At 46.4% G+C, this 25,913-nt stretch overlaps 6 protein-coding genes and 2 long non-coding RNA genes across 14 annotated transcripts; 4 read left to right on the top strand and 4 right to left on the bottom strand.

The window, feature by feature from the left end:
• Positions 1-5,239: 5,239 nt before the first annotated feature.
• On the bottom strand, positions 5,240-7,233 carry LOC9650083 (phytol kinase 1, chloroplastic). 3 transcript variants are annotated; one of them, XM_024672987.1, is made up of 7 exons: positions 6,594-7,233; positions 6,437-6,504; positions 6,221-6,352; positions 6,030-6,145; positions 5,866-5,980; positions 5,622-5,810; positions 5,240-5,529 (listed from the first exon to the last, which is right to left on the bottom strand). In XM_024672987.1, exons 1-6 carry the CDS (start codon positions 6,897-6,899, stop codon positions 5,630-5,632), a joined length of 918 nt encoding a protein of 305 aa, XP_024528755.1. In that variant the 5' UTR covers positions 6,900-7,233; the 3' UTR covers positions 5,240-5,529; positions 5,622-5,629. The 3 variants fall into 3 exon arrangements, with proteins under 3 accessions (XP_024528755.1, XP_024528756.1, XP_024528754.1); XM_024672988.1 differs by having other exon boundaries at positions 5,240-5,462; XM_024672986.1 differs by having other exon boundaries at positions 5,240-5,810.
• Positions 7,234-8,418: 1,185 nt separating this feature from the next.
• Positions 8,419-9,224, bottom strand: LOC112345722. The gene is made up of 2 exons (XR_002992133.1): positions 9,005-9,224; positions 8,419-8,737 (listed from the first exon to the last, which is right to left on the bottom strand). It is a non-coding gene; the product is annotated as an uncharacterized LOC112345722 (long non-coding RNA).
• A 9-nt stretch (positions 9,225-9,233) lies between these two features.
• Positions 9,234-10,995, top strand: LOC9650082 (DNA-directed RNA polymerases I and III subunit RPAC1). The gene is made up of 9 exons (XM_002968379.2): positions 9,234-9,359; positions 9,433-9,618; positions 9,697-9,826; positions 9,907-9,996; positions 10,052-10,215; positions 10,279-10,374; positions 10,434-10,527; positions 10,586-10,699; positions 10,769-10,995. Exons 1-9 carry the CDS (start codon positions 9,279-9,281, stop codon positions 10,870-10,872), a joined length of 1,059 nt encoding a protein of 352 aa, XP_002968425.1. The 5' UTR covers positions 9,234-9,278; the 3' UTR covers positions 10,873-10,995.
• Positions 10,996-11,033: 38 nt separating this feature from the next.
• On the top strand, positions 11,034-16,374 carry LOC9631255 (kinesin-like protein KIN-14F). 3 transcript variants are annotated; one of them, XM_024672979.1, is made up of 23 exons: positions 11,034-11,314; positions 11,377-11,544; positions 11,617-11,774; positions 11,837-11,974; positions 12,053-12,425; positions 12,475-12,587; positions 12,641-12,715; positions 12,775-12,852; positions 12,904-13,005; positions 13,058-13,087; positions 13,134-13,472; positions 13,526-13,607; positions 13,658-13,753; positions 13,800-13,976; positions 14,025-14,131; positions 14,182-14,525; positions 14,580-14,833; positions 14,884-15,047; positions 15,103-15,276; positions 15,324-15,595; positions 15,656-15,792; positions 15,858-15,933; positions 16,040-16,374. In XM_024672979.1, the coding sequence occupies exons 2-23, from the start codon at positions 11,379-11,381 to the stop codon at positions 16,092-16,094; spliced, it is 3,510 nt and encodes a 1,169-aa protein (XP_024528747.1). In that variant the 5' UTR covers positions 11,034-11,314; positions 11,377-11,378; the 3' UTR covers positions 16,095-16,374. The 3 variants fall into 3 exon arrangements, with proteins under 3 accessions (XP_024528747.1, XP_024528746.1, XP_024528745.1); XM_024672978.1 differs by having other exon boundaries at positions 11,362-11,544; XM_024672977.1 differs by having other exon boundaries at positions 11,034-11,544.
• Positions 16,375-16,742: 368 nt separating this feature from the next.
• LOC9650081 (ergothioneine biosynthesis protein 1) lies at positions 16,743-19,564 on the bottom strand. 2 transcript variants are annotated; one of them, XM_024672983.1, is made up of 7 exons: positions 19,550-19,564; positions 19,443-19,485; positions 18,907-19,377; positions 18,547-18,815; positions 18,248-18,488; positions 17,927-18,172; positions 16,743-17,872 (listed from the first exon to the last, which is right to left on the bottom strand). In XM_024672983.1, the coding sequence occupies exons 3-7, from the start codon at positions 19,182-19,184 to the stop codon at positions 16,795-16,797; spliced, it is 2,112 nt and encodes a 703-aa protein (XP_024528751.1). In that variant the 5' UTR covers positions 19,185-19,377; positions 19,443-19,485; positions 19,550-19,564; the 3' UTR covers positions 16,743-16,794. The 2 variants fall into 2 exon arrangements, with proteins under 2 accessions (XP_024528751.1, XP_002968110.1); XM_002968064.2 differs by lacking the exon at positions 19,550-19,564 and having other exon boundaries at positions 18,907-19,400; positions 19,443-19,505.
• Positions 19,565-19,936: 372 nt separating this feature from the next.
• Positions 19,937-20,611, bottom strand: LOC112345723. 2 transcript variants are annotated; one of them, XR_002992135.1, is made up of 3 exons: positions 20,529-20,611; positions 20,401-20,479; positions 19,937-20,310 (listed from the first exon to the last, which is right to left on the bottom strand). It is a non-coding gene; the product is annotated as an uncharacterized LOC112345723 (long non-coding RNA). The 2 variants fall into 2 exon arrangements; XR_002992134.1 differs by having other exon boundaries at positions 19,937-20,479.
• Positions 20,612-20,617: 6 nt separating this feature from the next.
• On the top strand, positions 20,618-22,426 carry LOC9650080 (SEC12-like protein 2). Its single transcript, XM_002968377.2, has 9 exons — positions 20,618-20,845; positions 20,915-21,009; positions 21,112-21,265; positions 21,318-21,409; positions 21,474-21,637; positions 21,718-21,835; positions 21,897-22,013; positions 22,063-22,124; positions 22,187-22,426. Exons 1-9 carry the CDS (start codon positions 20,639-20,641, stop codon positions 22,315-22,317), a joined length of 1,140 nt encoding a protein of 379 aa, XP_002968423.1. The 5' UTR covers positions 20,618-20,638; the 3' UTR covers positions 22,318-22,426.
• On the top strand, positions 22,418-25,870 carry LOC112345721. Its single transcript, XM_024672982.1, has 8 exons — positions 22,418-22,476; positions 22,526-22,619; positions 22,672-22,998; positions 23,079-23,230; positions 23,286-23,403; positions 23,759-23,872; positions 23,930-24,416; positions 24,481-25,870. The coding sequence occupies exons 1-8, from the start codon at positions 22,468-22,470 to the stop codon at positions 25,742-25,744; spliced, it is 2,565 nt and encodes an 854-aa protein (XP_024528750.1). The 5' UTR covers positions 22,418-22,467; the 3' UTR covers positions 25,745-25,870.
• The last annotated feature ends 43 nt before the right edge of the window (positions 25,871-25,913 follow it).

Below are 25,913 nucleotides of genomic sequence, written 5' to 3'. Positions count from 1 at the left end.
AAAAGTACCCCACGCATAGTATCTTCTTGCTGGTGTTCATTGCGGCTAAATGACCCCCATAGTCATGTGTTGCAACTAAGAGCTGTGAAGCTTCAACAATGGAGGAGTGTGCCATCTCCATGTCAGCAATACAGAGTGCCATCAAACAAGAATGAACTTAGCAGCCTGCTGACTGAGAGAACGGCATTCATGCCGAGACTGTTGTATTTGACTATTGAATGAATTTTTATTCATGAGATTTTTAGTCAAAAAACAACACGTCTCCTGGCGTCCTAGTTGGCACTGGTGTCTGTCTGTACGTTGTACGGCTTGGCACGTTAACACTCTCGCAGATGCCAAGTGCAACCTGAAACTGAGAAAATTTCGGCTGGGAGAGTGCCTTGGTCAGAACGTCAACAAGCATGTCCTGAGTAGGACAATACACAAGCTTGACGATTCCATCTTCATGCTAGTCTCGAAGAAAATAATGTTGTTCTTGAGTTGATCTTGCAATTCTTGCTTAAGGCAATGTAGCCCTAATTGCCACAATAGATCGCTATTGAACCTGGAAAAGAGTGTTCCATGTCTGTTAGAAGACAGCCAAGCCAGATGGCCTCCTTGCAAGCAGTGCTAGCGGCCATATACTCAGCTTTGCAACTAGAGCAAGCCACAACACTCTGTTTCTTGCTGCTCCAAGAAAGAGCTGCTTGATGCAAGCTAAAAAAAATAGCCTGTGTGTGATCTTCGTGAATCTGGGCAGCCAGCCCAGTCCGAATCACAGTAGCCCTGTAAGCTTGTGAATTTTGGCATGTAAAGTAAGCCAAAAGTAGTACCAAAAGATTCTTTTTACTGCTTGCCAATGTGCATGGCTTGGATTGTTGAGAAACCTGCTTACCATGCTCATTGAGAAGGCAATGTCTAGTCATGTCCAAGTACATCATGCTTCCCACAGCACTTCAGTAAGGAACGTTCGCCATTTTCCTTCTATCTAAGTCTGTAGAAGGAGACGTATCCTTAGAAAGTCTTAAGCCAGCAACCATTGGCATGTGTGCAGGCGCACAAGAGTCCATGGCGAATCGTTGCAGGACATCTTCCACATGCTTGGTTTAATGCAGAAAGAGGGAGCCATCTTGTCTGCAATCAATCTGGATGCCAAGGCAATAGCGAGCTTCACCAAGGTCTTTCATCTCAAAATGAGATGAGAAAGCCACCTTGATTTTAGCTAGGAAAACAAGGCTGTTGCAAATGAGTAGGGTGTTGTCTACATACACAGCGATGTAAATCACTTCATCTCCCATTCGTTTAAAGTAGAGATTCGGATCATTCTTGTTCCTGGAAAAGTGAGATTTCACAAGAAAATCATCATCTCTTTTAGCTGCAGGAACTTTGCAGTTTTTCATTGTTCTTGTACTTGGCCATGAACTCTGGTTAAGGTTTTCACTTTGGACTGTCCATCTTTTTCCAGCCGAGTGAAGCAAACATGTATGCGGACGTGGAAGCTGCCTATCAGTGCTTGGAGCGAGACTATGGCGTGAGACAAGAGGATGTGGTGCTCTATGGACAGTCCGTGGGAAGTGGCCCGACAGTGGACCTGGCGGCCAGGCTCCCGAAAGTTCGAGGCGTTGTTCTTCATAGTCCAATCCTTTCCGGCTTGCGTGTTATGTACCCCGTCAAGAGAACATACTGATTATGAGAAGAGAGTTCTTTGATTTGATTTTCCTACCTTCGGTTCCTTGCAGAACATTGAAAAGATAAGACGCGTGAATTGTCCCGTGCTCATCATTCACGTAAGTGATAAAGTTTCTTCTTTATTCTTTCTTCTTTTCCCCACTTGGTTCTAGTTGTAGGTCAGGAATCTGATCTTCATTTTCACAGGATACCAGCGACGAAGTTGTGGATTGCTCGCATGGCAGCTGTGGGATCTTTGCAAGGAAAAGTACGAGCCACTGTGGCTCAAAGGAGGGGGTCACTGCAACTTGGAGCTTTATCCAGAGTATATCAGAAGTTTATCATGTCTCTTTAGAAATCCAGTGGCCCAAGGAACGGGCAAGGGATCGAAAGGACCCGGTCTTACTAACGAGAAAGAAAAAACGCTTGTATTTTTATGAAACAGTTCTTACAGGTAGACCACCACTTATTGCAAGAGCTTTTTACGCTGCTCACTTCAAAGAAATTTTATATCTTGTTATGAGAAGAGCCACGAAGCGTCGAGATGAAGATAGAGCCGAGCCGCATGACCGTCATTGGGACCTCATCCAAAGACGACGTGATTGGCAGGGGTTCCAGAAGTGTTGATGGTAGCGAGACGAGCTTTAAAGGATATAGTGGATCCTGGGGATATTCATTCATTCATTCATTAGCTGTTTACAGGGTTTCGTGGCACCCACCAAGATGCATTGAGGCCGACAGAGTAGAGTAAGCTGTTTTGACGATCTCGTGAGCCGTTCGTTTGCTGAATTCCTCTGAGATATAATCCCAGACGCGTAAAGTAACAGTGAAACATTGGAAGTACCAAGCTTTTGGTGTTTCCAGAGCTATGAGCATTGTTGTGCTCCTGGCCAAGTTCTTATTCTCGTTCATATCCATGTTTTATTTACACCACTCGCTCTTTAACAAAATGCACATTGGTATGCCAAATCACGTGTGAACTAATAAATAGTTTTAGTATTTCGTCCTTAAGAAAGATCAAAGATATCACTTAAAACTAACGAGAGAACACCACGTAGACCATCTTGGAGCAATTTCACAATGCATAAGCTTGTGTGTGCTTTGTTGGTGTTTGTAATTAACACATTCCTACTCGTGGTAAGCTCACAATTCTTCTGAGACCAAAGAACTTTATTTGGCTTCTTGTAGAGTTGTGATTCATCATGTGGAGGCTTTCTGAAAACCTGTACACCCATCTCTTATTGGGAAAATGTGCTGAAAGCAAGTTGCCAAATGGTCAATGGCTCTAAGCACGAGTCAAGCTTGAGCACAGACAAGTGCGGTGGAGTGGCCAATTGCAGGCTCCAGCAGCCTGGATCAAGCCAATCAGCTCCAACCTTCTCTTGTACCGGTAACAACTCCCTCGGCGTCAATATGGAGGAATATGCGGGCAACAACGACGGCAACATGGTGTGTTGCAGGAAAAGTAATCGGTCTGGCACCTGCGGTGGATTTCTCAACAGTTGCACTCCTACTTCTTACGACCCGACCACCGGGATGCTGTGGGCTTCCTGCGAGAAAGTGGACACTACATGGAATCACAATGCTTCCCTGGATGTTAGGACGTGTACCTCAGATCCCAATACCAGCTGCTCTTTGCAGGGAGCCAAACTGAGTTGCAACTATAGCAGCGGAGACGCCGTGAAAATGGCCACTCTGGCAAGCAACAATGATGGAAATGTGGCATGTTGCAGTTCTGCACCAGCACCAGTTTAAGCAGAAGGAAGATAATAAAAACATTCAGTACAATAAAGGTCTTTGGAAAAGCTTGTTGATCTCTAGAGCTATTCTTGGCTTTTACATAAATATTTGCAAATTTACATGAAGATCACAGCTGGCATACTAGAAGCACCTTGTCTTTCCATCACTTTGGACATACGCTCCGAGAGATGGAACTTAGGAAAGCTGGTGGCCGTGGAAAAATATTTTCTTTTATGCTCTACAGGAACTTTGCAGTTTTTCATTGTTCTTGTACTTGACCATGAGCTCTGGTTAAGTTTTTCACTTTGGACTGTCCATCTTTTTCCAGCCGAGTGAAGCAAACACGTACGCGGACGTGGAAGCTGCCTATCAGTGCTTATGGCTCGAGAGAAGAGGATGTGGTGCTCTATGAAAAGTCCATGGGAAGTGACCCGACAGTGGACCTGGCAACCAGGCTCCCGAAAGTTCGAGGCGTTGTTCTTCACCTTTTGAAAAAAAAGAATAAAATAATGCACAATTGTCAACAAAAGAACTTGTGGTGGCAAGAAATAAGACATGGTATTTCGTCCTTTAGTGTGCATTCCGGATTTAACAAAGCTCAAAGACATCACAATTTTTTCTAATGAACATTAGAAATCACCTTAACTATCGTAGCACAATGCCAAAGCTTGTGTGCACGTTGTTGGTGTTTGTAATCAACACATTTCTACTCGTGGTAAGCTCACACCAAAGAAAATTCTTCTGCGGCCAGGAAATTTGATTTGGGTTCTTGTAGAGTTGTGATTCATCATGCGGAGGCTTTTTGAAAAGTTGTACACCCCTCTCTTATAGAAACAAAGTCCTGAAAGCAACATGCAAAATGGTCAATGGCTCTACACACAATTCAAGTTTGAGCACAGACGAGTGTGGTGGAGTGGCCAATTGCGAACTCCAGGGACAGGGATCAAGCAAATCTCCAATCTTCTCTTGTACCAATGACAACTCCCTCCCCGTTGATATGGAGAATTATGCAGGAAACAATGATGGAAGCATGGTGTGTTGCAACATAAACGATGGCTCCGGCACCTGCAATAAATTTCTTGATAGTTGCACTCCTACTTCTTATGACCAGGCCACTGGCGTGCTGGTGGCCTACTGCAAGAAATTGGACAGTACACAGAATGACAATACTTCCCTGGATGTTAAGACATGTACCTCGGATCCCAAAGCCAGCTGCTCTTTGGAGGGAGGCAAGCTGAGTTGCAGGTATAGCAACGGAGAGGCCGTGGAAATGGCCACGCTCGCAGCCAACAGTGACGGCAAGCTGGTATGTTGTACTGTGACCTCTGTGCATCTACAAAAAAGTAGTTCTGCTAGTAATAAACTGAAGAATTTGTCTTTGAAAAAGTTTCTCTGGAGCTATTCTATAGTGCTTTTCTTATTGGCTTTTACATATTGTGGTTTGATTGATACTTTTCACTTCTTAATTACAATAGAAAAGAAAGAAAAACACTAGATCATCCATTAACCCATGGTCTCATGCTAAGACAATTGTCTAAATAAGTGATGGCAGACTGCACATCATGTGTGGATAAGAGAGTGTATTTTCCTTTTATGTTTGTGATTCTCATAGATTTTGCGCCACCGGAAGAAATCAGCTTATCATTTTGATTTCCGTTTTGTCGCATTTTCAGCAAGTCCATTTGATATGTTTTCGAAGGGTCTTTTTATTTCGTCAAGAGATGGAAACGACCAGCGTGACTAGTTGGGACCAAGTCAAGATCACAAAAGCAAACCCGGTCGTACGCAATTGACCTCCGTGAATCAAGGCTTTTCATGAATGTATTTCATTAAGGTTTCATCAAAGACTGTGGCCCTATTAACAGCGTCCTTGGCATTTCTTTCAGCGGAAGGTTTGTAGGTTGAAGAAACAGGCACGACATGAAGATGGCTAATAACTTTCTGGTGTTCATTGGTCTTGGATTGGCCATGGGCGCCATGACGTGCACGGTCGCAACTATCATTTCCTTGTTTTCACTTTCGTAGTGGTCCGACAGTGGACTTGACGGCCAGCCGAGACGAGCAAGAGTGGATCCCTGAAGTATTGATGCTTAGACACTTAACGCAAAAGGGAGAGCTGTTCTGCAGACAAACACTGCTGTCCTGCCGGCCCAGTTGCATGGCAGCTTAGCATCAAAGCTTGTTTCGCTTTAACCGTTGCTTAAAATAAAATGTGAGAAAGTGGAGTCACGAACCTCTTACTTCAGAATAAGATCGAGCCGAGCAGCATGGCCGTCGTTGGGACCATGAGATTGTCATCCAAAGACGACGTGATTGGCAGCGATTCCACAAGTGTTGCTGCTAGCGAGATGAATGTGACACGAGCTAGAGTATCGAGCGGATCCAAGGCATAAAAGCCCAGATACGTGAAGTAATAGATCGACCTGAAACGATGGAAGAGTCACTCAAGGCCAAGCTTTTGTTTCGAAAAACACTCACGCGAAAGAGAGCGCTGTTCCACAGACGAACATTGCTGTGCTTCCGGCCCAGCTTTTTTTCTCATTGTATGGAAGCTTTTCACGCCCGAACTTCCTGCCTATTATGTCAGCAATCCCTGTAGCGCGAGAATCAGGCAAAGAAAGCTTTTGGATGGATTTACTTACCGTCACCGCCACACATCACAGACAGAGCTATCATTCCAACGGGAGAGTCACGCCAGAAGCACACTGTGCTTATGAAGAGCACCGCTACATAGTATAAAGGACCTCGTAAAAGCTCTCTATAAAAGCAGAACAAGTAACGATGAGCAAGAGAATAAAAACTTCTGGTGTTGTTTAAATGATACTCCACTCACTTGGCATCGCCATCTCTACTCATCGACTTCACCACCCCTTCGTTTGTTCTCAAACCGAGGCCGAGGATTAGAAGACGCACAGCGTTGGCCAGTGGAACTAGCGAACAAATGTAGCGGGACGCCGACGAAGAGCTGTAAACAAACCGGTTTGAGACTCAAGAACCGAAAAACATTGATGCGCTCTCGAGAAAGAAAAGGATTTTCTTTCGTTGATACCTGAAGAGGGGCCACGAAAGCATGAAGAGTGGACCCGTTGTCATATGGACGAGCTTGCGAGAAAGCTTCTGCGCTGAAAGAAAGAGGCAATTAGAACAGAGGAGGAGGAAGCAAACAAATAGATGAAAGAAAGGAAGAACGACGTCTTGTTCTTTACCTGGTCTAGGACATTGAATCTAGTGAGTAGCTCGAAGCCTTGGATCCAGAGATAAGCTCCAGCCACCACCGCTCCCACCACCCCGAAATCCTGCTGGAATTCTTGGATAGCGCTCATGGCGGCGCACCGAGCAACGCGCAATCTCTTCTTCGTGCTGCTCGTAGATCGTCCCCTGCCCCATTCTTTGCGGAAAGAAACTCTCCATGCCGATTTGTTCGCATGGAGCATGCATAGCGCGCCGGATCGATTGCACGCCTGCATTTGAAACTGGGAATCGGCCGATGTGGGAAGAAGCGACGCCGGCATTTCTGCTCGCCTTACCGCGCCATGGATCTCTTTCAGAACCGGGAAGAACCCTAAACCCCACAAAATTGGGGAAATTTGGAGCTTGGTTAGATTTTCTTAGCGATTTTTCTTGCATTGATCGATCGATCCACCGATAGACAGAGAGAGTCCAGTACTTCTTCGGTTACCTATGACAACAGCCTCCGGCTCGGCGATTTCCGGCGGAACTTCCGTGTGGAGATCAAATATCTGACGGAGGGCGATCTATATGATTGGAATCGATGCCGCACTTGCGAATGCTTTTCGGAGGATTTTGATCGCGGAAGGTCGCTACTTTCTCTCTTTCTTTCTTTCTTTTTTTCTGTGTGGAGCAGCGTCTGAAGGACTTATTTTTTTCTTCTTAGTTGCAAAGAGAACACGTCGGTGATTCAAGACGAGCTCTGCGCTCATGGACTCGGTTTGGTTCCCGACAAGGCCAAAGAGGACTTTTCCGGTAGCGACTGAGAAGAATACTATTGTTTTCTCCTTCGAAGTGAAATGCAAGCGACAGGGAGATCGCATGCAGGTTATTTTACTTCCGTATCCTCTCTCGCTGGGACTAATTTTTCGATTCCAGGAAAATCTGACCAGCTCAAATGGCTCCTTGGAGGAAGTTTACATTCGAAGGTCTGTAAGGTCTAAGATCTATGGTCTGTATGTCTTTGGCGTTTTGTTTTTCTTTTCTGGCTCGATCTGATGCGAAAAGTTTTGCTGCTCTAGTCACTGTTGATTCAACTGGAGCTCTTCCACTCTTCACAGAAGCGGTAAAAATCCTTGCGTGTTATGTATCCCGTCGAGAGAACATACTGGTTTGATATCGACAAGGTATGAGAAGAGTTCTTTTGGATACTTCGATTTCGGATTCCGACTTTCGGTTCCTTCCACTGGTTTTCTCAAGCGACATGATAAACTTGCGCAAGTGTTTGATATACTCTGGATAGAGCTCCAAGTTACCCCCTCCTTTGAGCCACAGTGGCTGGTACTTTCTTTCCCACTGCTGCTTGCCGTGAACTTCGTCGCCGGTACCCTGTGAAAATGAAGATCAGATTCCTCGCCTACAGCTAGAACCAAGTGGGAAAATGGGATAATCCTCAAAGGGTCAATTAGAGGGAATATTTACAGTAACAATTAAGAAAGTCGACATGACAAATATCAAGAATTGTACCTCGAATCCTAAGACCAGCTATGTGTTCGAGAGTAGTGGAGAGGTGAAATGGAGAATTTGTCTTTGGAAAAGCTTGTTTCTCTGGAGCTATATCTGCTCAATCATGCTTTTGTCATCATGAAATGCATGTTTGCTAGCGAGATGAGTGATACGAGCTAGATACTGAGCTAGAGTATCTAGCGGATCCAAAGCATAATAGATCGACCCGGAACGCTAGAAGTGTTACGAAAGAAAAAGGCTTTTGTCTTTTGTTCCACAGACGAAGATTGCTGTCGGTTTTTCGGAAGCCTGACTATGACGTCAGCGCGAGAATCAGGCTCCAGAGAGAAAAGAAAAGAAAAAACCATAAGCTTTTGGAATGGATTTACTTACCGTCACCAAAACACATCACAGACAGAGCTATATCGTTCCAATGGGGGACTCAGGCCAGAAGCACACTGTGCTTATGAAGAGCAGTACCAAGGAGCTCGTAAAAGATCTCTAGAAAAGAAGCACAAGGAAACGACGAGCAAAAGAATATAAAAACTTCTGGTGTTGCTTGAATGATCACTTGGCATCGCCATCTCCACTCACCCCTTCGTTTGTTCTAAAACCAAGGCCGAGGATTAGAAGTTGGCCAGTAGAACTAGCGATGTAGCGGGACGCCGACGAAGAGCTGTTTAGGGACAAAACAAACATGGAAAATCGGTTTAGACTCGGTTGAGACTGAAGAACAAAAAAACGTTGATGTGTTTTAGTGAGCGAGTAGAGAAAGAAGGAAAATCTCTTCAACAATACATGAAGAGGGGCCACGAAAGCATGAAGAGTACGAGCTTGCGAGAAAGCTTCTGTGCTGAAAGAAAGAGACAATTAGAACAGAGGAGGAGGAAACAAACAAATAGATGAAAGAAAGACGAGAAGAGAACGACGTCTTGTTCTTTACCTGGTCTAGGATATTGAATCTAGTGAGTAGCTCGAAGCCTTGGACCGCTCCAGCCATCACCCCGAAATTCTTGGATAGCTCTCATGGCAGCGCATCAAGCAGCGCGCAATCTCTTCTTCCTGCTGCTCGCAAATCGTCCCTTGCCATGCCGACTTGTTCGCATGGAGCATCCTGCAAGATCTGCGGATGCCGGAAGCACTGATGTCGCTAGCATTTCTCCTTCCAAGAACCCTAGAAAACAGAGTGGCATTGTGAAGAACCCTAAACCCCACAAATGGGGGAAGGCGGAGGGCTGCCCGCGCATTTGGAGCTCCAGCGCACTCGCGTCATCTGTGCGTCGGATGCGCCTTCGTATGTAAGTCGCTGCTTCTCTCTAGGCAGATTTTCTTAGCCATTTTTCTTGCATTGATCGATCGATCCACCGATAGACAGAGACTGTCCAGTACTCTGGGGCGTATTCTTCGATCAACTATGACAACAGCCTCCGGCTCGGCGATTTCCGGCGGAACTTCCATGTGGAGATCAAGTCTCTGACGGAGGACGATCTCGAGTTTGATATGATTGGCATCGATGCCGCGCTTGCGAATGCCTTTCGGAGGATTTTGATCGCGGAGGTAAGAGAAATACTCTCTTCTAATATTTTCTCGAGCACAGTCTGTGGAACTATTTTTTTTTTTCTCCTTCTTTTGTAGGTTCCAACCATGGCTATTGAGAAAGTTCTCATCAAAGATAACACGTCGGTGATTCAAGACGAGGTCTTCGCTCATCGCCTGGGTTTGGTTCCAATCAAGGCCGATCCAAGACTTTTCAACGAGAAAACTAGTACGTTTTTTCTTCTTTTTTCTTCTTTTTTCTTCTTTTTTCTTCCCTTTTCTTCTTGGCAACGCAAAGTATTTTTCCAGACGAAGATGTAGCGACCGAGAAGAATACTATTGTTTTCTCCTTAGAAGTGAAGTGCACGCGACAGGGAGATCGCATGATCAATGCTTCAGGTTTTTTTTACTTTCGTATCTCCTCTCGCTGTGATTGATTAATTTCCGGTTGCAGTAAAGTCTGACCAGCTCAAATGGCTTCCTGGAGGAAGCTTATATTCTATGACTGACGACTCAAACAAAACTTACACATCGTTTAGCTGCCGGCAGGATACGATTCAAAACGATATCGCTCCAAGGTACAAGGACATTTTATTGGCAAAGCTTAGACCAGGTCAGGTAAAGTATTCTTGCTTCGTGCGTGTTTTTTATTCTCATTTTTGGATGACAATGCTTTCGTAGGCTATTGAATTGGAAGCTCACGCCGTCAAAGGAATCGGAAAAACGCACGCGAAGTGGTCGCCCGTTGCTACAGCCGCGTACAGGATGCTTCCGGAGGTATACAGCTACTTGCGTACATGATCACGACCATAATTTTCTAACAAGTGTTTTAACAGGTTGTCTTGCTAGAAGAGATCGAAGACGAACTTGCGGAAGAGCTGGTCCAGAAATGTCCCATGAAAGTGTTTGACATAGAGGACATCATGGGAGGTATTGTGTTGTTTTATAAGCTCGTCTCTAGTCTCTAGCTGATGTTCTTCTTTGCCAGGAAAACGAGCCAGAGTAGCGGCACCGAGGAGCTGCACGCTGTGTAGGGAGTGTATACGAGGAGACGATTGGGAGAAGCGAGTTCAGCTCAGGCGTGTGAAAGATCATTTCATCTGTAAGTTTTTGGTCACGCGATCGTTTTTTTCTGCTTGATCTGATGCCAAAGTTTTTGCTGCTCCTCCAGTCACTGTTGAATCGACTGGAGCTCTTCCACCCGAGGTGCTCTTCACAGAAGCGGTGAAGATCCTCTCAGCGAAGTGCCAGAGAATCTATAATGAACTCTCGTGAGAGGAAGAGATTTTTAATTCACGAGCATCTCGAGGAATATTCCCGTGACGAAATAGCGGCATAAATTTAAAAGCGGCCAACGGGCGGCGCTTACCAGGTTCGGCAGACGAGCCGTACGTTCTAGTAAATCTACCAGACCTAGAAAGCGGCTCCGTACGCTCTTGGTCCGGGACCGAGCCTGTCTCGAGAACGAAGAAGAGGGACTGTCGATGATGGTTTGTGTTCTTCATGGGAGGAGAAGTTTGCCGTTGCGCGGGGAAAAGCCCTAGCGCCTGTCGATCGAGGGGGAAGGAGGTGCATTCTCAGCAGGCGACGAGTCGAGCGGCAATTGTGGTGTGATCGTAGCGGCCGGTCTCCTAGGGTTTGAATCCGCGGGACAGGGATCCGCTGGAGCGCTGTTGAATTGGCCGGCGGCTTTTCCACGGATTCCAGCTGCTGCAAGGTATGCCGTGATTTGGCGAAGGACACACCGGGGCATGCTGTGATCAGCTCGGATGTTTCCAGCCATGGCACCGGAGAGGCGATTGTTTGGCGGAGCTTCCCCTCGCAGTGGAAATGTGGTTTCGGAAAGGGAGATTTCCAGACAGCAGTCGCGAGATTTCTTCGTGGAGGATCCGATGGAAGAGGGATTGAGCGACATCCATATGGCATCGCGCAGAGCGGAGGAAGCAGGTTAGAATGGAGTCTTCTCGTTTGGTGCTATAGACTTCTCATGCATGATTCTTTCTTTCTTGTTTACCGCAGCGCATAGGCGATTCTTGGCCGCGCGATGGCTACACGAGATGCTTGGGGGCCTGGGCATTTCCAATGAGCCTAGCGAAGAAGAGCTCAAGTTTTCCTTGAGGAATGGAATGGTGCTTTGCAACCTTCTCAATAAGATACATCCGGGCATTATTCCAAAGGTGATTTTATGTCGTGCGTGGATCTTATACGTTGTTTAGCTAACACACGCTTCGCGTGCCAGATTGTGGAGAGTCCTCCTCCATCCAGCCCACCCGATGCTGCCCTGTCAGCGTATCAGTATTTTGAAAACGTGAGAAACTTTCTGGTTGCTGTGGAAGATCTCCGGCTACCAAGTTTTGAAGCATCCGACTTAGCTGAGGTTTGTGATCGTGCGTTCTTTGTTTGTGTGTTTGTTTAATCATGCCTGTTAGTCACGTGCTATCGGGGATTCTTTCAGGGTAGTTTATCGTCTGGGACGTTGTCGAAAGTGGTGGACTGCATTCTGGCGCTCAAGGCATATCACGACCAGAGAGAGGGCAAGGGATTCAGTCCTTGGAAGTATGGTGTTCACAAGCTTTCTGGTACAAAGAGTCCGGTGAAGGGGCTGGAAGACATGTACGAGCCTGCAATAACACCGAAAAGCAGCCATACGAGGAAACGTTGGGCAATTCCTGGCGCAGATGTACCGGAGGCTACTGATATTTCTGTAGCATACGAGGCAGGCTCCCCTATTGGTTACCGAGATAGATCTCCCTCACTCAATGGTTTCTACCAAGGATATGATACTGGCTTGGACTCCGAAAATCTGATGTCAGCCTTTGCTTCGCCAGGTGAGTAACGTTCTGGGTTATTGGAATTTAATATATTCGTTGTTTACAGATTCTACTGCCGCTCGTTTACAACAGATTGGCCAAAGGTTCCGAGAAGTTCTTCAAGTGAAGAGAGTGCAAGACATTCAGGCATCGGACCTGGATACTAATCCTAATTTGAAGGTTCATGCGCTTCCATTTTGTTTCCCTCGTTCCTGACAAACTTTACGATTCAGGGCCAACCCGTGCAGTCACTTCCGAGCCTGGTTAAGTCTATTATTAGTGACAAGCAACCTGATGAAGTCCCAGTCGTAAGTGTTTAAAAGAGCTGCTGACGTCCGTTTCATGATGATAATCTTCGTTCATTCAGCTCGTCGAGTATATGATAAAAAAGGTGACGGATGAATTTGAACGGCGGCTTCGTTTACAGGGAGAGCAAGTAAAGAAGGTAAGACAGCCGCTGTTTTCTTAGTGTTTAAGTAACCATCATTTTTTGTAGCTAAAATCTTTGCACAAAGATCTGATGGCGCGAGAATGTAAGCTGTCATCGAGGGCTAAGGTGCTGGAGGCATTAGCTGCAGGTTCAGGCGAGGAAATAAAGGTTTGTATATGCTTACTGCTGTGCAAGCCTACTGAGTTGTTTCTTGTGACAGCTTGTTACTCAACAATTGCAACAAACCAAGGTAATTATGTATAGCTTTTACGTACCGTCTCAGATTTGCTCCGCAGATGGAGAACAAAAGACTTGAGGAAGAGAAACGGATACACGAAGGTGACACCGAGAAGCTGGTACTGGACAGAGATCAAAAGCAGACCACAATCGAGATTCTTACAAATGAACTTCAAGTCATGAAAGCTGATCAGAGGAAGAAGTACGAAATGGAGATTGAAAATGAGAAGTTAATGGAGGAATATAAGCGAAAGCTTTCGGAAATGGATGCGAAACTTGAAGATTCTTTCAGTCAGATGCGGAGTTTTGAAGCCAGTGTTTCTCTTGAACGAAATGAGTTCAAGAATCGCGAAGAGCGGTACAAACAAATAATCTCTTTTCAGTCCAATGCACTTCAGGTACGTCAAATTAATAGCTGGTGATTGTATCTTCCGATTACGTCTGTTTTCAGAATCTGAAGCATACCTCTGGACTTATCAGAACAGGAACGCTCGAAATGCAGAAATGTTGGCAAGATCAGCTTATTAGACTTGGTAATGAGTTTTTAAAATCTTTCTTGTTTCTGACATTAGTTCCCTTTCAGAAAATGAGTTAACAGGACTAACAGAAGCCGCTCAAGCGTACCATGACGTTCTTGCAGAGAATCGCAAGCTGTATAATGAAGTACAGGACTTGAAGGGTATACAGTGCTCCATTAGTTCTCTTCTAATACCATTTACCTGCAGGAAATATTCGTGTTTACTGCCGTGTTAGACCTTTTCTTGTTGGTCAGAAAGATCAAGGGACTTGCGTTGATTTTGTTGGTCAAAACGGGGAAATCATGGTCGCAAATTCGACAAAGGGAAAAGACTCTTATAAGATGTTTAATTTTAACAAGGTCTATGGCCCTCAAGCTCCACAAGGTACGTTCTATATTTTGCTCCAATAGTCACAATGACACGTGCATGCAGACGAGGTTTTTCTGGATGCGCAGCCTTTGATTCGATCGGTGCTTGATGGTTTCAACGTCTGTATTTTTGCGTATGGACAGACTGGTTCTGGAAAAACATATACTATGGTAAGGTGTGAGCTCCGTTAAGATTTGTGTATTAACGTCTATTGATGCAGACAGGGCCAAGTTCAACTGCAAAACAAGATTGGGGGGTTAACTACCGAGCACTAAACGATCTTTTTCAATTATGTCAAAGCAGGAGGGACGCTTTTGCCTACGAAGTTGGGGTGCAAATGATTGAGATTTACAATGAACAAGTGAGAGATCTCCTGGCTGCTGATGGTGTGAGCAAGAGACTTGGCATAAGAAGCTCTTCGTCACTTAATGGCGTGCACGTACCTGATGCTGTTATGATCCCCGTTGCAAATAGCTCAGATGTGCTAGAAATCATGGCTGTCGGACAGAGGAACCGTGCTGTAGGAGCTACAGCTCTTAATGAACGCAGCAGTCGATCTCACAGGTCAGTGGTTTTATTTGTTTTTGTAATGAAATTCCCGTGGATCTTTCTATGCAGTGTACTGACTGTGCATGTGCAAGGCACGGATCTTGCAAAGGGCTGCATTCTCCGTGGCTGTCTCCACTTAGTTGATCTCGCGGGAAGTGAGCGAGTGGAGAAGTCGGAGGCGACTGGAGACAGATTGAAGGAGGCGCAACATATCAACAAGTCTTTATCGGCTTTAGGGGATGTTATTGCAGCTTTGGCTCAAAAGCAGACGCACATCCCTTACCGAAATAGCAAGCTAACACAACTCCTTCAGCATTCTCTGGGTAAGGTTCTCATGGTTGCTGATATCTATATGTATATCCGACGTGAACAGGTGGTCAAGCAAAAGCTCTGATGTTTGTCCATATAAACCCGGACAATGATTCATACGGGGAGACAATAAGTACATTGAAGTTTGCAGAGAGGGTGTCAAGTGTTGAGCTTGGTGCCGCACGTTCGAATAGAGAAGCGAGCGGAATTCGAGAATACAAGGAGCAGGTACATTCTTGGCAAACCAGATGGATAGAGTTTGGTTCACGGTTGATATTTTCAGATAGTGTCCTTGAAAGAGATACTGGCCAAAAAGGATGCAGAAATAGAGCGCTTGCAAGCTTCGAGGGTCCTTCGTAGCAGCATGGAGTTGGAAAAACAGAAACTAAGAGTGTCTCAGTCCACTCGCTCCATTGATGCCCGGAGTAGGAGATCTGTCGAATTGCGCAGTATGGAGGTAATTGAAGCTGGGAGTGACTGCCATCCTTAATCTACTTTTGACAGGCTGGTCGTGCTCCGAGTCAAGATGAAACTGCTGCCGAAGATATACCGGATGTTACTTTGCTGGAAACGCCTCGCAGGTCCGTGGACGGCGACGCCTTCGTAGTTTTTGAGAACAACGTACCGGGGAACTGGCCAGCTATGGAGAATAACTACGAGGACTTGTCTGAAGGAGAGGCGTCCCAGGATTCTTTCTCGGTGGCCAGCGACCAATCTCAGACCATGAGAGCAGCAACAAACAGCTCAAGGCCAGGTCTCAATGCCAACGAGCTACGGTGAGCCTTACAGTAGCTGGTATTGATCTTTGGCAACACTGCTTTCTCTTTTTTTTGTAGCTCATTGTCTCAAATACCTCGGCCTCCACGAAGTGAGAAGAAGCTCCCCAGCGCAGCGTCAGTGTCAATGGCTGGATTACGGAGATTGTCGGATATTCCGGCGGCGGCGGTGGCTTCGGAGGAACTTGCGAAGCGAGGTAAGCTTTTCCATGTTTGTACTTAGCTGCATTGGTAATCGTTTTCGTGTCTTTGGAGTTGGCAGGTTCCAAGCCGAGCTCTATTCGACAGTCGGGGATTCTGATCCAAAATGGCGCTGGCGTTGGGAAGCTGTCAAAGAGGTGGGTTTGAGTGGCGGTCCGTTGCGTCTTTTGTTTTTGTTCATAGCGGTTTGTTCATAGAGTCCTCATTTTTTCGTTGGTAACGAAGTTTAAAAGTGTGACAAAGGCTTGTGGAAGTTCCTCCGGGACTGGGAAGACTTGAAGAGGCTCAGCCACGATGATTACATCAGGACTAGTACCAATCCCCAACAAGTTCACACTGCAGGGTGCCGAAGCTCTTCTGGCTGGAAGATTGGAGTTTGGAGTTTCTCTTGAGGTGCTATTCGGATTTGAGTTATGGCAAGGGGCACGAAACACGCTACGTTTATGGTGGTGACCTTGCTTGCCAAGACCTGTTCATTCTGTTGACAAAGCAGTGAATTGGATAGTTCGGTAGCTTGGCTGACAAAAAATATCACAAATATATTGCTATTAAATTATATTAAAAGTTATATTTTTTTATTTTACATTGTATAGTTATGGTGCTATATATTAATATTAGTGTAATGGGATTTTGATAGCAGTTGGATTGGTTTTAATCTGTATCATAGTTATATAAGTAACATTTTGAATGCATGAAATATGAAAGTAGAATATAAAAATAAAACCTTAGTTTATATATAAAAGTGAAAAAGAGTTCATTATTTCTTTTAACATTTTGTTATTTATTTAGCATCTGAGATAAACTATACCATTTTATGAAATAGTTTAAGATAATAATATCTAAGGTTTTCAATGTAAAAGTTAAAATAATATTGTAAAAGTTTTTAAAGTTTTGTGATTCTAAAATATTTTTGTTTTTTTCTGTTTTTTGCATAAAACATAAAATATAAACAGGAAAACTTCTTCCTTTATTTTATAGGAGTAATTTTATAGGAGGAATCACTGTGACGATTTGCACAGCCGAAATTTGGCAAAAGCATACGGGTACTGCCGCTGATAAAAATTTCGGAAGGAATCCCGCAGCAGTGAGACATGTGTTGCTGGAGATGACCCCTTGAGGACGTAGTGCAAGCCGTCAAAGAAGTCCGTCGAATACTCCGGGTACTCTTCCATGCTCGTGAACCCTTCAAACGGTGCTAGTAGCGAACTCGTCCACTCCCATCCTCCATCCTTCAAATGCTTCACCCTCTGCTCCTCCCTCGCAAACTCCTCGTCCAAAACTCGCTGATACTCAGCCTCGGTCATCACTCTGGAACACATCCACTTGGAAAAAGCCTCGGCCTCCATCAGGCTCACGTAAACAGGCTGGTGACGAGCTTCGATCCAGGAGAGCGTCTTGTATGGAAAGTGTACGTAATAGTCCCCCTGGGAGCAGGACCAAGTTGCAGGAAACTTGTGACCACTCCTCTCCAGGAACGTAAAATCGTCTTCCTGCCAGAGTTCTCTCTTGTTGTAGCACCCGTCCTGGACGAAGACCATAAACTCCCCGATCGAAACTGGCATGGAACTGATGCAGAAGTCGTGCTCCACTTGAGTCTTGTAAGACGGCTCCTCGTTGTCGAAGCGGAAGACTCCGGGAATTGGATCGCTTCCCAGCACGACGGAGCCTCTGGAGACGAAGACGTCGGTAGCTGCCGGCTTTGAAGTCCCGTTCCCGTCCGCGAGCCCGAGCTCGTGAGGAGGAATGAGAAGAGGAGCTTCGAACTGGAGCTTGCGTTCCTGGGCTAGCATGTAGGCCATGGTTTCCTGATGCATTCGCTCGTGCTCGAGGACGAGGCAGAGGCATCGCACGTCCGGGTTGCCGTCTCTCAGGTACTCCAGGACTCGGGCTCGGCCATCCATGGTATATTTCCTGAGCGTCTCCTTGTCCGGCCACTGGGCTGGAGTTTCCGGATGCTTGTGACAGCGGCTGGGGTCCAACATGCAGGGATCTATTCCGCGCGAGAAGACAAGGTTGAGACCCGTGTCCGGCTCATCCTTGAGCAGCTTGATGATGGTGAAAGCTGTTACGTGGCCACTGCAACACCAAAAGCATTTGTCAACCAAAAATCACTCACGACTCGCCACTTACTAGTAGAAACAATATGGGTGACGATATGAGATCGGTTGGGACATCCAATCACCGACGCCTTTGAACAGCTTGTCTGTGTCCGTCCAACACCTGATTGCGGCCTCCTCACAAGAAAGCATCATAAAGCAGCCATAGCTTTTCGACGTCCACCTGGCGTGGCAAACAAAGCCGAGCTGACTGACGAGCTGCAATACGTCCTCTACTGTAAACTTTCTCGAGATCTCGACCAGGACTCTCTCGTTTTTACTGCCAAGGAAGAAAACAAAAATGGAAAAAGAGAACGACGACACATGTCAACTTAGCGAGTGTCGAGTTGCGAACCTTATTTCGATGTCGTGATCGACTAGACAGAGTGATCGGAGAAAACGAACGTACATCTCAACTTGGCGGGACATGCTATTGATCTGTACCTCGTATTCCCAATCTTCGTGAACCTCGTCATCAGATACGGAATGCCCGAGAAGCTCCAGCCCGTGCTTCATGCCATTTTTTATAAAACTTCCAGTAACGCCTTGCTTATCCTCGTAAGCTGCTCGCAGAGTGGCCTCATCTTTCCACAGGTCTGGACAAATGGAGAAAACGTACCGTGATCAAATTAGAGAAGAGAGAGAGATACTCACCGACGCAGAGAAAAAACTGGCACCGGGACCCAACTATCTTGAGCATTCGACCAACGAAGTCACCGCTTTCGGATTGCGAGAGGTTCCCGATGCTACTTCCAAGCCAGAGGATGCAAATGAGTCTGTCTGGATACTTCTCTCGAACCATCTCCAGCCCTTCCAAGTAATCGGCATGAACAAGCTCCAGCTCGAGATCATCGCTCTTTTCCATTGAAGACTCGGCCTCGTCCAGCGCAGTCCGGGAGACATCGATACCAACGTAATGGCACCTGGAGAAGCAAGCACAAAAGCCAAGGACGATCAAGAACAGCAAGAAGAAAAAGATAGGAACGTTACAAAGAACACAAAGAAACCTCAGACCTCTGATGCTTGGAGAGGATCGCATTGAGGAGAAGAGCGGTCTTGTCAGCAACACCACATCCCAATTCGACAATCAAGCTGCCGGGGGCAATCTGTCCAGCAATGTCGAGTGCATGCTTCTGGAACAAAGCCTTCTCAGCCTCGAAAGGGTAGTAGCTCTTCAGCTCCGTGATCTTCTTGTAGAGCTCCGAGCCCCTGTGATCGTAGAGCAGATGGAAGGGAATTTGTTTGCGTTCGCTCCGCCGCAAACCATCTACGATACTGCTCACGTTGGCCATGAAGCGATCCAAACTCCGCGAAAACTTTCAAACTGCGAAGCTTAAAATCCCCAATCGTAGCCCCGGTGGTGCCGTGGCAGCTTCTAATTTGGAACAAGTGGTTGCTGGCCAGTCATGCATGGCCATGGAATCGTGGAGGGCTCTGTTATGTACATGACACCGGCCTTTCAGTTTTTCGGAAGTTGAACGCTACCTATGATTTTGAAAAGGAAATTCCTGAGCAAGGAATATAGAACCTTCTAGAGATTGATTGCTTACTTGTCTCTTGTTCGTAACCATGGACAGAAGAACGCACTGATTGCTGTTTCATCCCGGAGAAGGACGCTTTTTTAAAAGAAGAAGCAAAAAACATGATGTTAGCTTACTTGCTCGAGAGGAATGACTTTTAGGCGAAATTGATAACAAAGGTTTTGGCATTGTCGATTGATGAATGAGTTCCTGGAAGATCATCCAGCAAGAAGACATTTTAACAAAAAACTCCACTAAGTCCCACTTACCAGAACACTTAAAAGGAATTGCAAGTCATATCTTCCACGAGTTCTTCGTGGGGCCATTGATCTAAAATGGCCGCTATGTCGATTGATAAATGAGTTCCTGGAAGATCATCCAGCAAGAAGACATTTTAACAAAGAACTCCACTAAGTCCCACTTACCAAAACACTTAAAAGGAATTGCAAGTCATATCTTCCATGAGTTGTTCATGGGGGCATTGATCTAAAATGGCTGCTAGGGAATCAAGGACGACCATCTTGTGAAGAACGCACTGATTCCTGTTTCACACTTGTGTAAAAAGAAAAAAGAACAACACCTATGGACATGCAGATCCCCAATGTTTCCTTGTGGATCTTCATGCTACGCATTTGAAGATTATTCTACAGTGGAAGTGATTGCAGCCTTCCTGGAGATGATGATCTTCAAAGAAGAAGATAGTGGTCATCGTTGATCCGACCATTTTTCGATCAATGTGCCAGTGAAGAACTCGTGGAAAATATGATTTGCAATTCTTCTAAGCTTTCTGGTAAGTGCGAGTCTGCCGTGGAAATTCTTGTTTAAGATGGTGTTCTTGCTAGATGATCTTTCATTCATCAATCAACAGTTTTCGTTTGGAAGAAGTCGTTCCTTTCGTCTGATGACAAGCAAGTAAGAAATCACTCATCAATCCAGTGGAAAACTGAGACACATTGCGACGATCAGTGGAGGAAAGGGAAAGAGCTACCAGGAATTCGCGAAAAAAATCGTTTTCGTGTCCGTGTCCAATGCGCTGAGCAGCATTCTCGCGAACACAATTAATATCTCTGGATCGCAAGAACAATGTGAAATATCGATCTAGCCAAGAAGACTCACCAAAATATCGCTCCAGATCGATAGTACAGTGCCGCCATCGAGCGCCGACGACACGCTGCAAACCAAAGAAAAAAATTAACAAGGTTTTAGGGCTAGGGTTCTTCGTAGCGATGGCTTCCACGAGCAACAAGGCGAGGAAATTTGGTACGCCGCTCTTCTGCGCGGCCTGGGCGAGCGCCGACAGCACAGATGCATCCGTCGCGCATGGGATCTCGTATGCGATCTGCGGCGGCGGAGGTGGAGATTCGTCCTCTGGCTTGCGCAACACTCTGGTTCTCGCTCGATACGATGCCGATTCCAGAGAGCTCAGTGAGCCGGTTAGTAGCTCCTCAGATCGATCCAAAATTTGTGACATTTTCTCTTAGCTCTTTGCTTCGTCTGTGTAGCTCGATACGCTCTTCACGGACGATGATACGGCCTGCGCCATGGCTATGCATCCCAATCGAAAGGAGTTTATCTGCTCGTTTCCAGCGACCGAGAGGTACTTTGCTCGCTCTTCTTCGTTTAGTTCTTAGAGAGTTTTTAGCGTTTCCTGGAGTTTTTCCTTGCTACTGAGCTTAATTCACGTTTTTCTCCTTTGAAGGCATAATGGAAAGTTGAGGCTTCTGAGGCTGACTGGTGGAAAGAACTTGCGATTAGAAAATGTCGAGCGGGAGCTGAAGCCATTGCAAGATCTAGGCGAGCAGCGAACCGTGAAGTTTAGTGCCGATGGGAAATTGTTTGCGGTGGGGGGTCAGGTAAGAAGCTGCTAAGCTTTGAACTGAAGGATTCTAAGTCGAACTTGTACAGGATGGACACTTAAAAGTTCTCAAGTGGCCGTCTCTGGAAGTTGTTCTCGATAGATCTGATGCGCACCGATCGATCAAGGACTTGGATTTCAGGTAAGGTTTTGGTCGATTGTCTTTGTAGCTGCTTAGCTCTTTTTCTCTGTGTTATGTGTTTCAGCTTGGATGGCTCGTTTTTAGCAGCTACCGATGACGTTGGTCCGTCCCGCATCTGGGATTTGAAAACGGCATCTCCTGCTGCTGCGCTTCCTCTAAACAAAGCTGGATTCTGCTGCTTCTCCAGAGACGGAGCGAGGCCTTGCCTTTACGTTACTTCAGCTGAAGGTGGCTTTTCTATTTCATAAGCTTTTCTTGTTTCCTCGTTGCTCTCTGGTTGATAGAGCTCGAATTTCTGTTCAGGGCAGATTTCAAAGGCTACATAACAACCTGGAATACGAAGTGGAAAAAAGTTGGATCGAGGAAACTAGCGAATGAACCCATATCAGCTCTGACGATCAGTCCCGACGGGAAGCTCTTGGCAATGTAACGTTGTTTCAAGCTTCTTCAGTACTGCTAATGTTTTTGTTCCTGTTTTCTTTTGCAGTGGAAGCTCCGAAGGTGAGGTGTTTATCCTGAGCGCGAGCAAGCTGAGCGTTCTACAGCGGATCAAGCGTGCACATATGGTCTTCGTCACGGCATTGGATTTCTCTCCCGATAACAGGTATCCCTCTTGTTTTTGCTTTCTTTCTATCAAGTTTTCTTCTTCTCAGGGCTTTACTCTCGGTTTCTGGAGACTCGAGTGCTCGCGTAACACCTTGTCAAACACCACAAGGTCTGCTCTTGTTCTTCTAGCTCTTCGATTATGGGATAATCTCTTTTTTTCTGTTCTTTCAGGCTGGAGGACTGTTGTGATTCTGTGGATCATTCTCATCGCGTTGCTCTTGGCTTTGATTCTCAGCCGGCGAGGCTCTCTCGAGTTTTTCCCAAGCGCTTCAACGCATTCGTCCGAGCACGATATGATATAGTCGAGTGATCTTAAGAACAAGGATCACACACTGTACGGTAAATAATGGTTGTGTCCTTGGATCCCATTTGTCTGGGCCATGTGGCTCAAATAAAACGACCACGTTCTTATTTCTCTTGCCCTAAATTTTCAAATTCGAGCTCGCGCCAAAATGGCGAAGGTAGGCTATGGCGTCCATTCCATGGCGGAGTTTTCATGACAGCTTTCAGGCATTTGCAAAGATTCTGGGGCACGAGCACTCGCATCACGCGCTCGGCGGCGGCGAAGTAGACGCCATTCTCAAGCTCGTCACGGATGATTCAGGTTCTTTTCTTTTGCTCGTGGATTTCTCGAATTTCCTCTCTCGCCAGTGCAGATCATCACAAGGGTTTGTTTCACTGGGGAAGATCTGAGAGGCCGCCTCTTCCTCTCGTGACGGAGCATAGGTATTTTGCGTTCTGGAAAGCACTGAGCCAGCCCAATGCCGCCACAGACTATCTGGAAGCTCTCTTCAAAAGGGTCGCCGAGCTGGAGCCGGATGAAAGGGCTGGTGATGGCCAACGCATTGGAAAGAGGCGTACTTCGCGAAGATCGTGGACGTATGGCCTACAGTATCGCACAAGTGAGGGAAAGTTAGTCTCTCCTGGCTCTCCTCAGCTCACAAGATCGTTTAGAACGCCGCCTCAAAGACCACCATCTTTCGGTCAGTAAGAGACTTCGATTGTCTCATTGTTTCACTTTTTTTTTTCTTCTGACTGTGTGTCACTTCGTTTTTTTTTTCAGAGATCAAAGACAACGGAATGGCTGCTTTGTTAAACACAGCTCTACTGCTAGCTTTGTTCCAGGATGTTGATTTTGAAAAGCCGGGGATCGTCGAAGCGATAGATTATGTTCCCGAGCATTTGGAGAGCGCGGCAGAAAGCTGGAGACACACAGTGAGTTTAGAGGTCGAGGTTTTTTATCTCAATGTTTTTTTTTCTCTTTGTCCAGGTTACACACATATTGAAGTTGCTGAAAACGAGCCGCACGAAAAGTATTTCTACAATACTTGCTTTGTGTGCTGCTTTTATGTCAAGTAGCATGTGTGCTTCCGACAACAGCTTGATTGGTAAGCTCTTTTTCTTTCTTTTTTTTCTGCCAAGTTTTTTCTGAAAGCCTTGCACATCACAGCTTCCGGATGGATTTACCTGTGGTTGCAAGATCATGCATTGCGTGGCCGCGCTAAAAAGTTGCATAAAGCCTTGTTTAAGTGCCTGGAAATAATTGCAATTGACAAGACCACTATAGTGACCCCTGCTCACGAGCTTCAAGTCTTGTGCTTACTGTTTGTGCTCCGCCAAGTCCTGTCTCTGGTTCGTCAACTCTTCCTCATCGTTGGTCTGCTTGCATCTAGTTTTTGCGCTTTACGTTTTTGAGATTTATCGTTTTTATATAGCAGTGCTGACAGACGCTGGTTCCTGAAGAGCCGCTGAAGAAGCTGGAAGACGTCGTCCAGTGTTTCACGTTCTGGTCATATCCAGTGGGATACCATGCCTTACAGACGCTGAATAGCATTTTTCTGGAAAAGAAAGCTCCTGGTAAGTTTTTGGTTTCCTGGATAGTTTTTTTTGTCAAATTCAAAAAGCGTGTTGCAGGTCATGCCATGAACAAACGGTGCTTGTTAAATGACATCCGACTCTCCTCGCAGTCTGGAGGGAGCCGCTCGAATACTGAGTCAAGGGGCCGTATTTATCTGCTTCTCAATCCTCAAAGCGCTAGAAGCTTCGCCCTGCAGAGCTTGGTGGACTGCAAGAGAGCAGAAACTCTAAGTTCGGACGATGACGCTGCTAGGCTGCACTTCTTGAAAGTTCTTCAAGTGTGCCAGATGCTGAAAACTTCTGGTGTTCACGTCAAGGAGATGGTCGTGTGCAAGCTGCCGGTTTCTACGATATCAACGCTTCATGACCGGCTTATAGAAGTTCAAGAAGAAGCCAGCCAAATGGAAGTAGAGAACGCAGTAAAGCACAGAAGGCAGACGATGGCGGATGCGTGGAATGAAATCGTTCAAGCCTGTAAATCGGGACAGATCTCCGCAGCGACTATGAGCTGGAAAGAAGAAGTTGGCGATTTTACAGCCGCCAGGTAAAACTTAACATTTTCAATCTCTCTCAAATAATCCTGTTTTGTGCTGTTGTTTTTTTCTCAGGCTTCTCCCTCTCGAGTTTTTCATATTACATACTGAGCCAAAATGGAGGCCTAATCCTCTCGAAGTACACGAGACGTCCGATGCACCAGGTCCAATGCCAGCGCAGTATTCTCGATCAGCAGTGGAAATAGCAATCAGAGAAGCTTTGGATACAAGTCCCTTCGGCAGCAAAGGAAAGTCTTTGCAGTCAGTCAGAAGCACCTCAGAGGTCGTGAGAATTCTAGTCGGAGGTGGCGACGGAACCATACACTCCACGCTTCTTGGATACGTCAACTTGGTAGTAGCAGGTGTTCTAGCAGGAGGACAGCAAACAACAAGCTCGGCACAGATGCTCGACGTTCTCTTTTGCATCCTGCCTGCCGGGAGATCCAACCTCTTGGCAACGTACATTGCTCAGCGCGACTTGTGGTACGATGCTATGATCTACAGAGCCATCAAGAGCAAGCTTCCAGTCGTTCCTCATGTCTCTGAAAGCGAGCACAAATTTCTGGCTCAACTTCCAGAGAAAAGCAGCAGTAGCAGCAACTTAGTTCACAGGTCGGAAGCGCTTCCAAGCTCGATGCTCACTCGACAGATCGAAAACTACGTCCTGGAAGCTGGCTGCGTTCTAAAGCTCACGGTCTTCAACTGCGAGGCCTGGTACAGGGACGACAAAGGCAACAAGTTCCTCACCACGATACCATTTTGCACGCGAGCTGAGATTGGAGTTCCAGCAGTGGCAGTCTCGTCCGAGTCCCACAAGAAGGTGCTCCACCACCAGTGCGTTCCCCGCAGCCCAGCCAAAGACCACTTGGAGGACGCCGACCGGCTCGAGGACCTCGTCTCGAGCTACACACTCAAAGCCCGACTTAGATACCGGCCAGCCGGCTTGGACGGGTCCGAGAGAGGCGAGCGGAACATCCCACTCTCGCTGGTAGCGCTCATGGCGATCAACGTTCCAAAGCCGGCGGAGAGGCGCCTCGACTGTAACCCGAGCGACGAGGTGCTCAACGTTTGCGTGCTCCAGGCCGCGGACTCCAAGAGGAGGAGGCTGCGAGCGCTGGAGGAGCTCATGGGCGATATGTGTACGCTCCGGACGAGGAAGCTGGTCGTGGAGGCTGGGGAGCCCGGCAAAGCCTTCGACGTGGTGCTGGATGGCGAGGTCTATGGCCCGTTCTATCGCGTCCGGCTTGGCCCGTGCTACCATCCTTTCAACCGCGACGCCGCCATCAAGTTCTCTCTGACTACGTTCTGGCCAACGCACATCTCCAGGCAAACTTCGTGAGAGAACAACTCATACTTTCATGAGAAACTCTTGTGTTCGTATGGAGTACGTACGCACGTACGATAATTCCCGTACCAAGACGGTTCTAAGTACGGACACGAATATTTATGTACGGACATTTTCGTGTACGAAAAGAAACCTAGGACGCGTATCGTCCGTTGGATTCCGA

The sequence above is a fragment of the Selaginella moellendorffii genome, unplaced genomic scaffold (assembly GCF_000143415.4).
Source record: "Selaginella moellendorffii unplaced genomic scaffold, v1.0 SELMOscaffold_10, whole genome shotgun sequence".
Taxonomy (NCBI): domain Eukaryota; kingdom Viridiplantae; phylum Streptophyta; class Lycopodiopsida; order Selaginellales; family Selaginellaceae; genus Selaginella; species Selaginella moellendorffii.
Note: the sequence above shows the minus strand (reverse complement) of the source record. Positions and strands in the feature narration are given on the sequence as shown.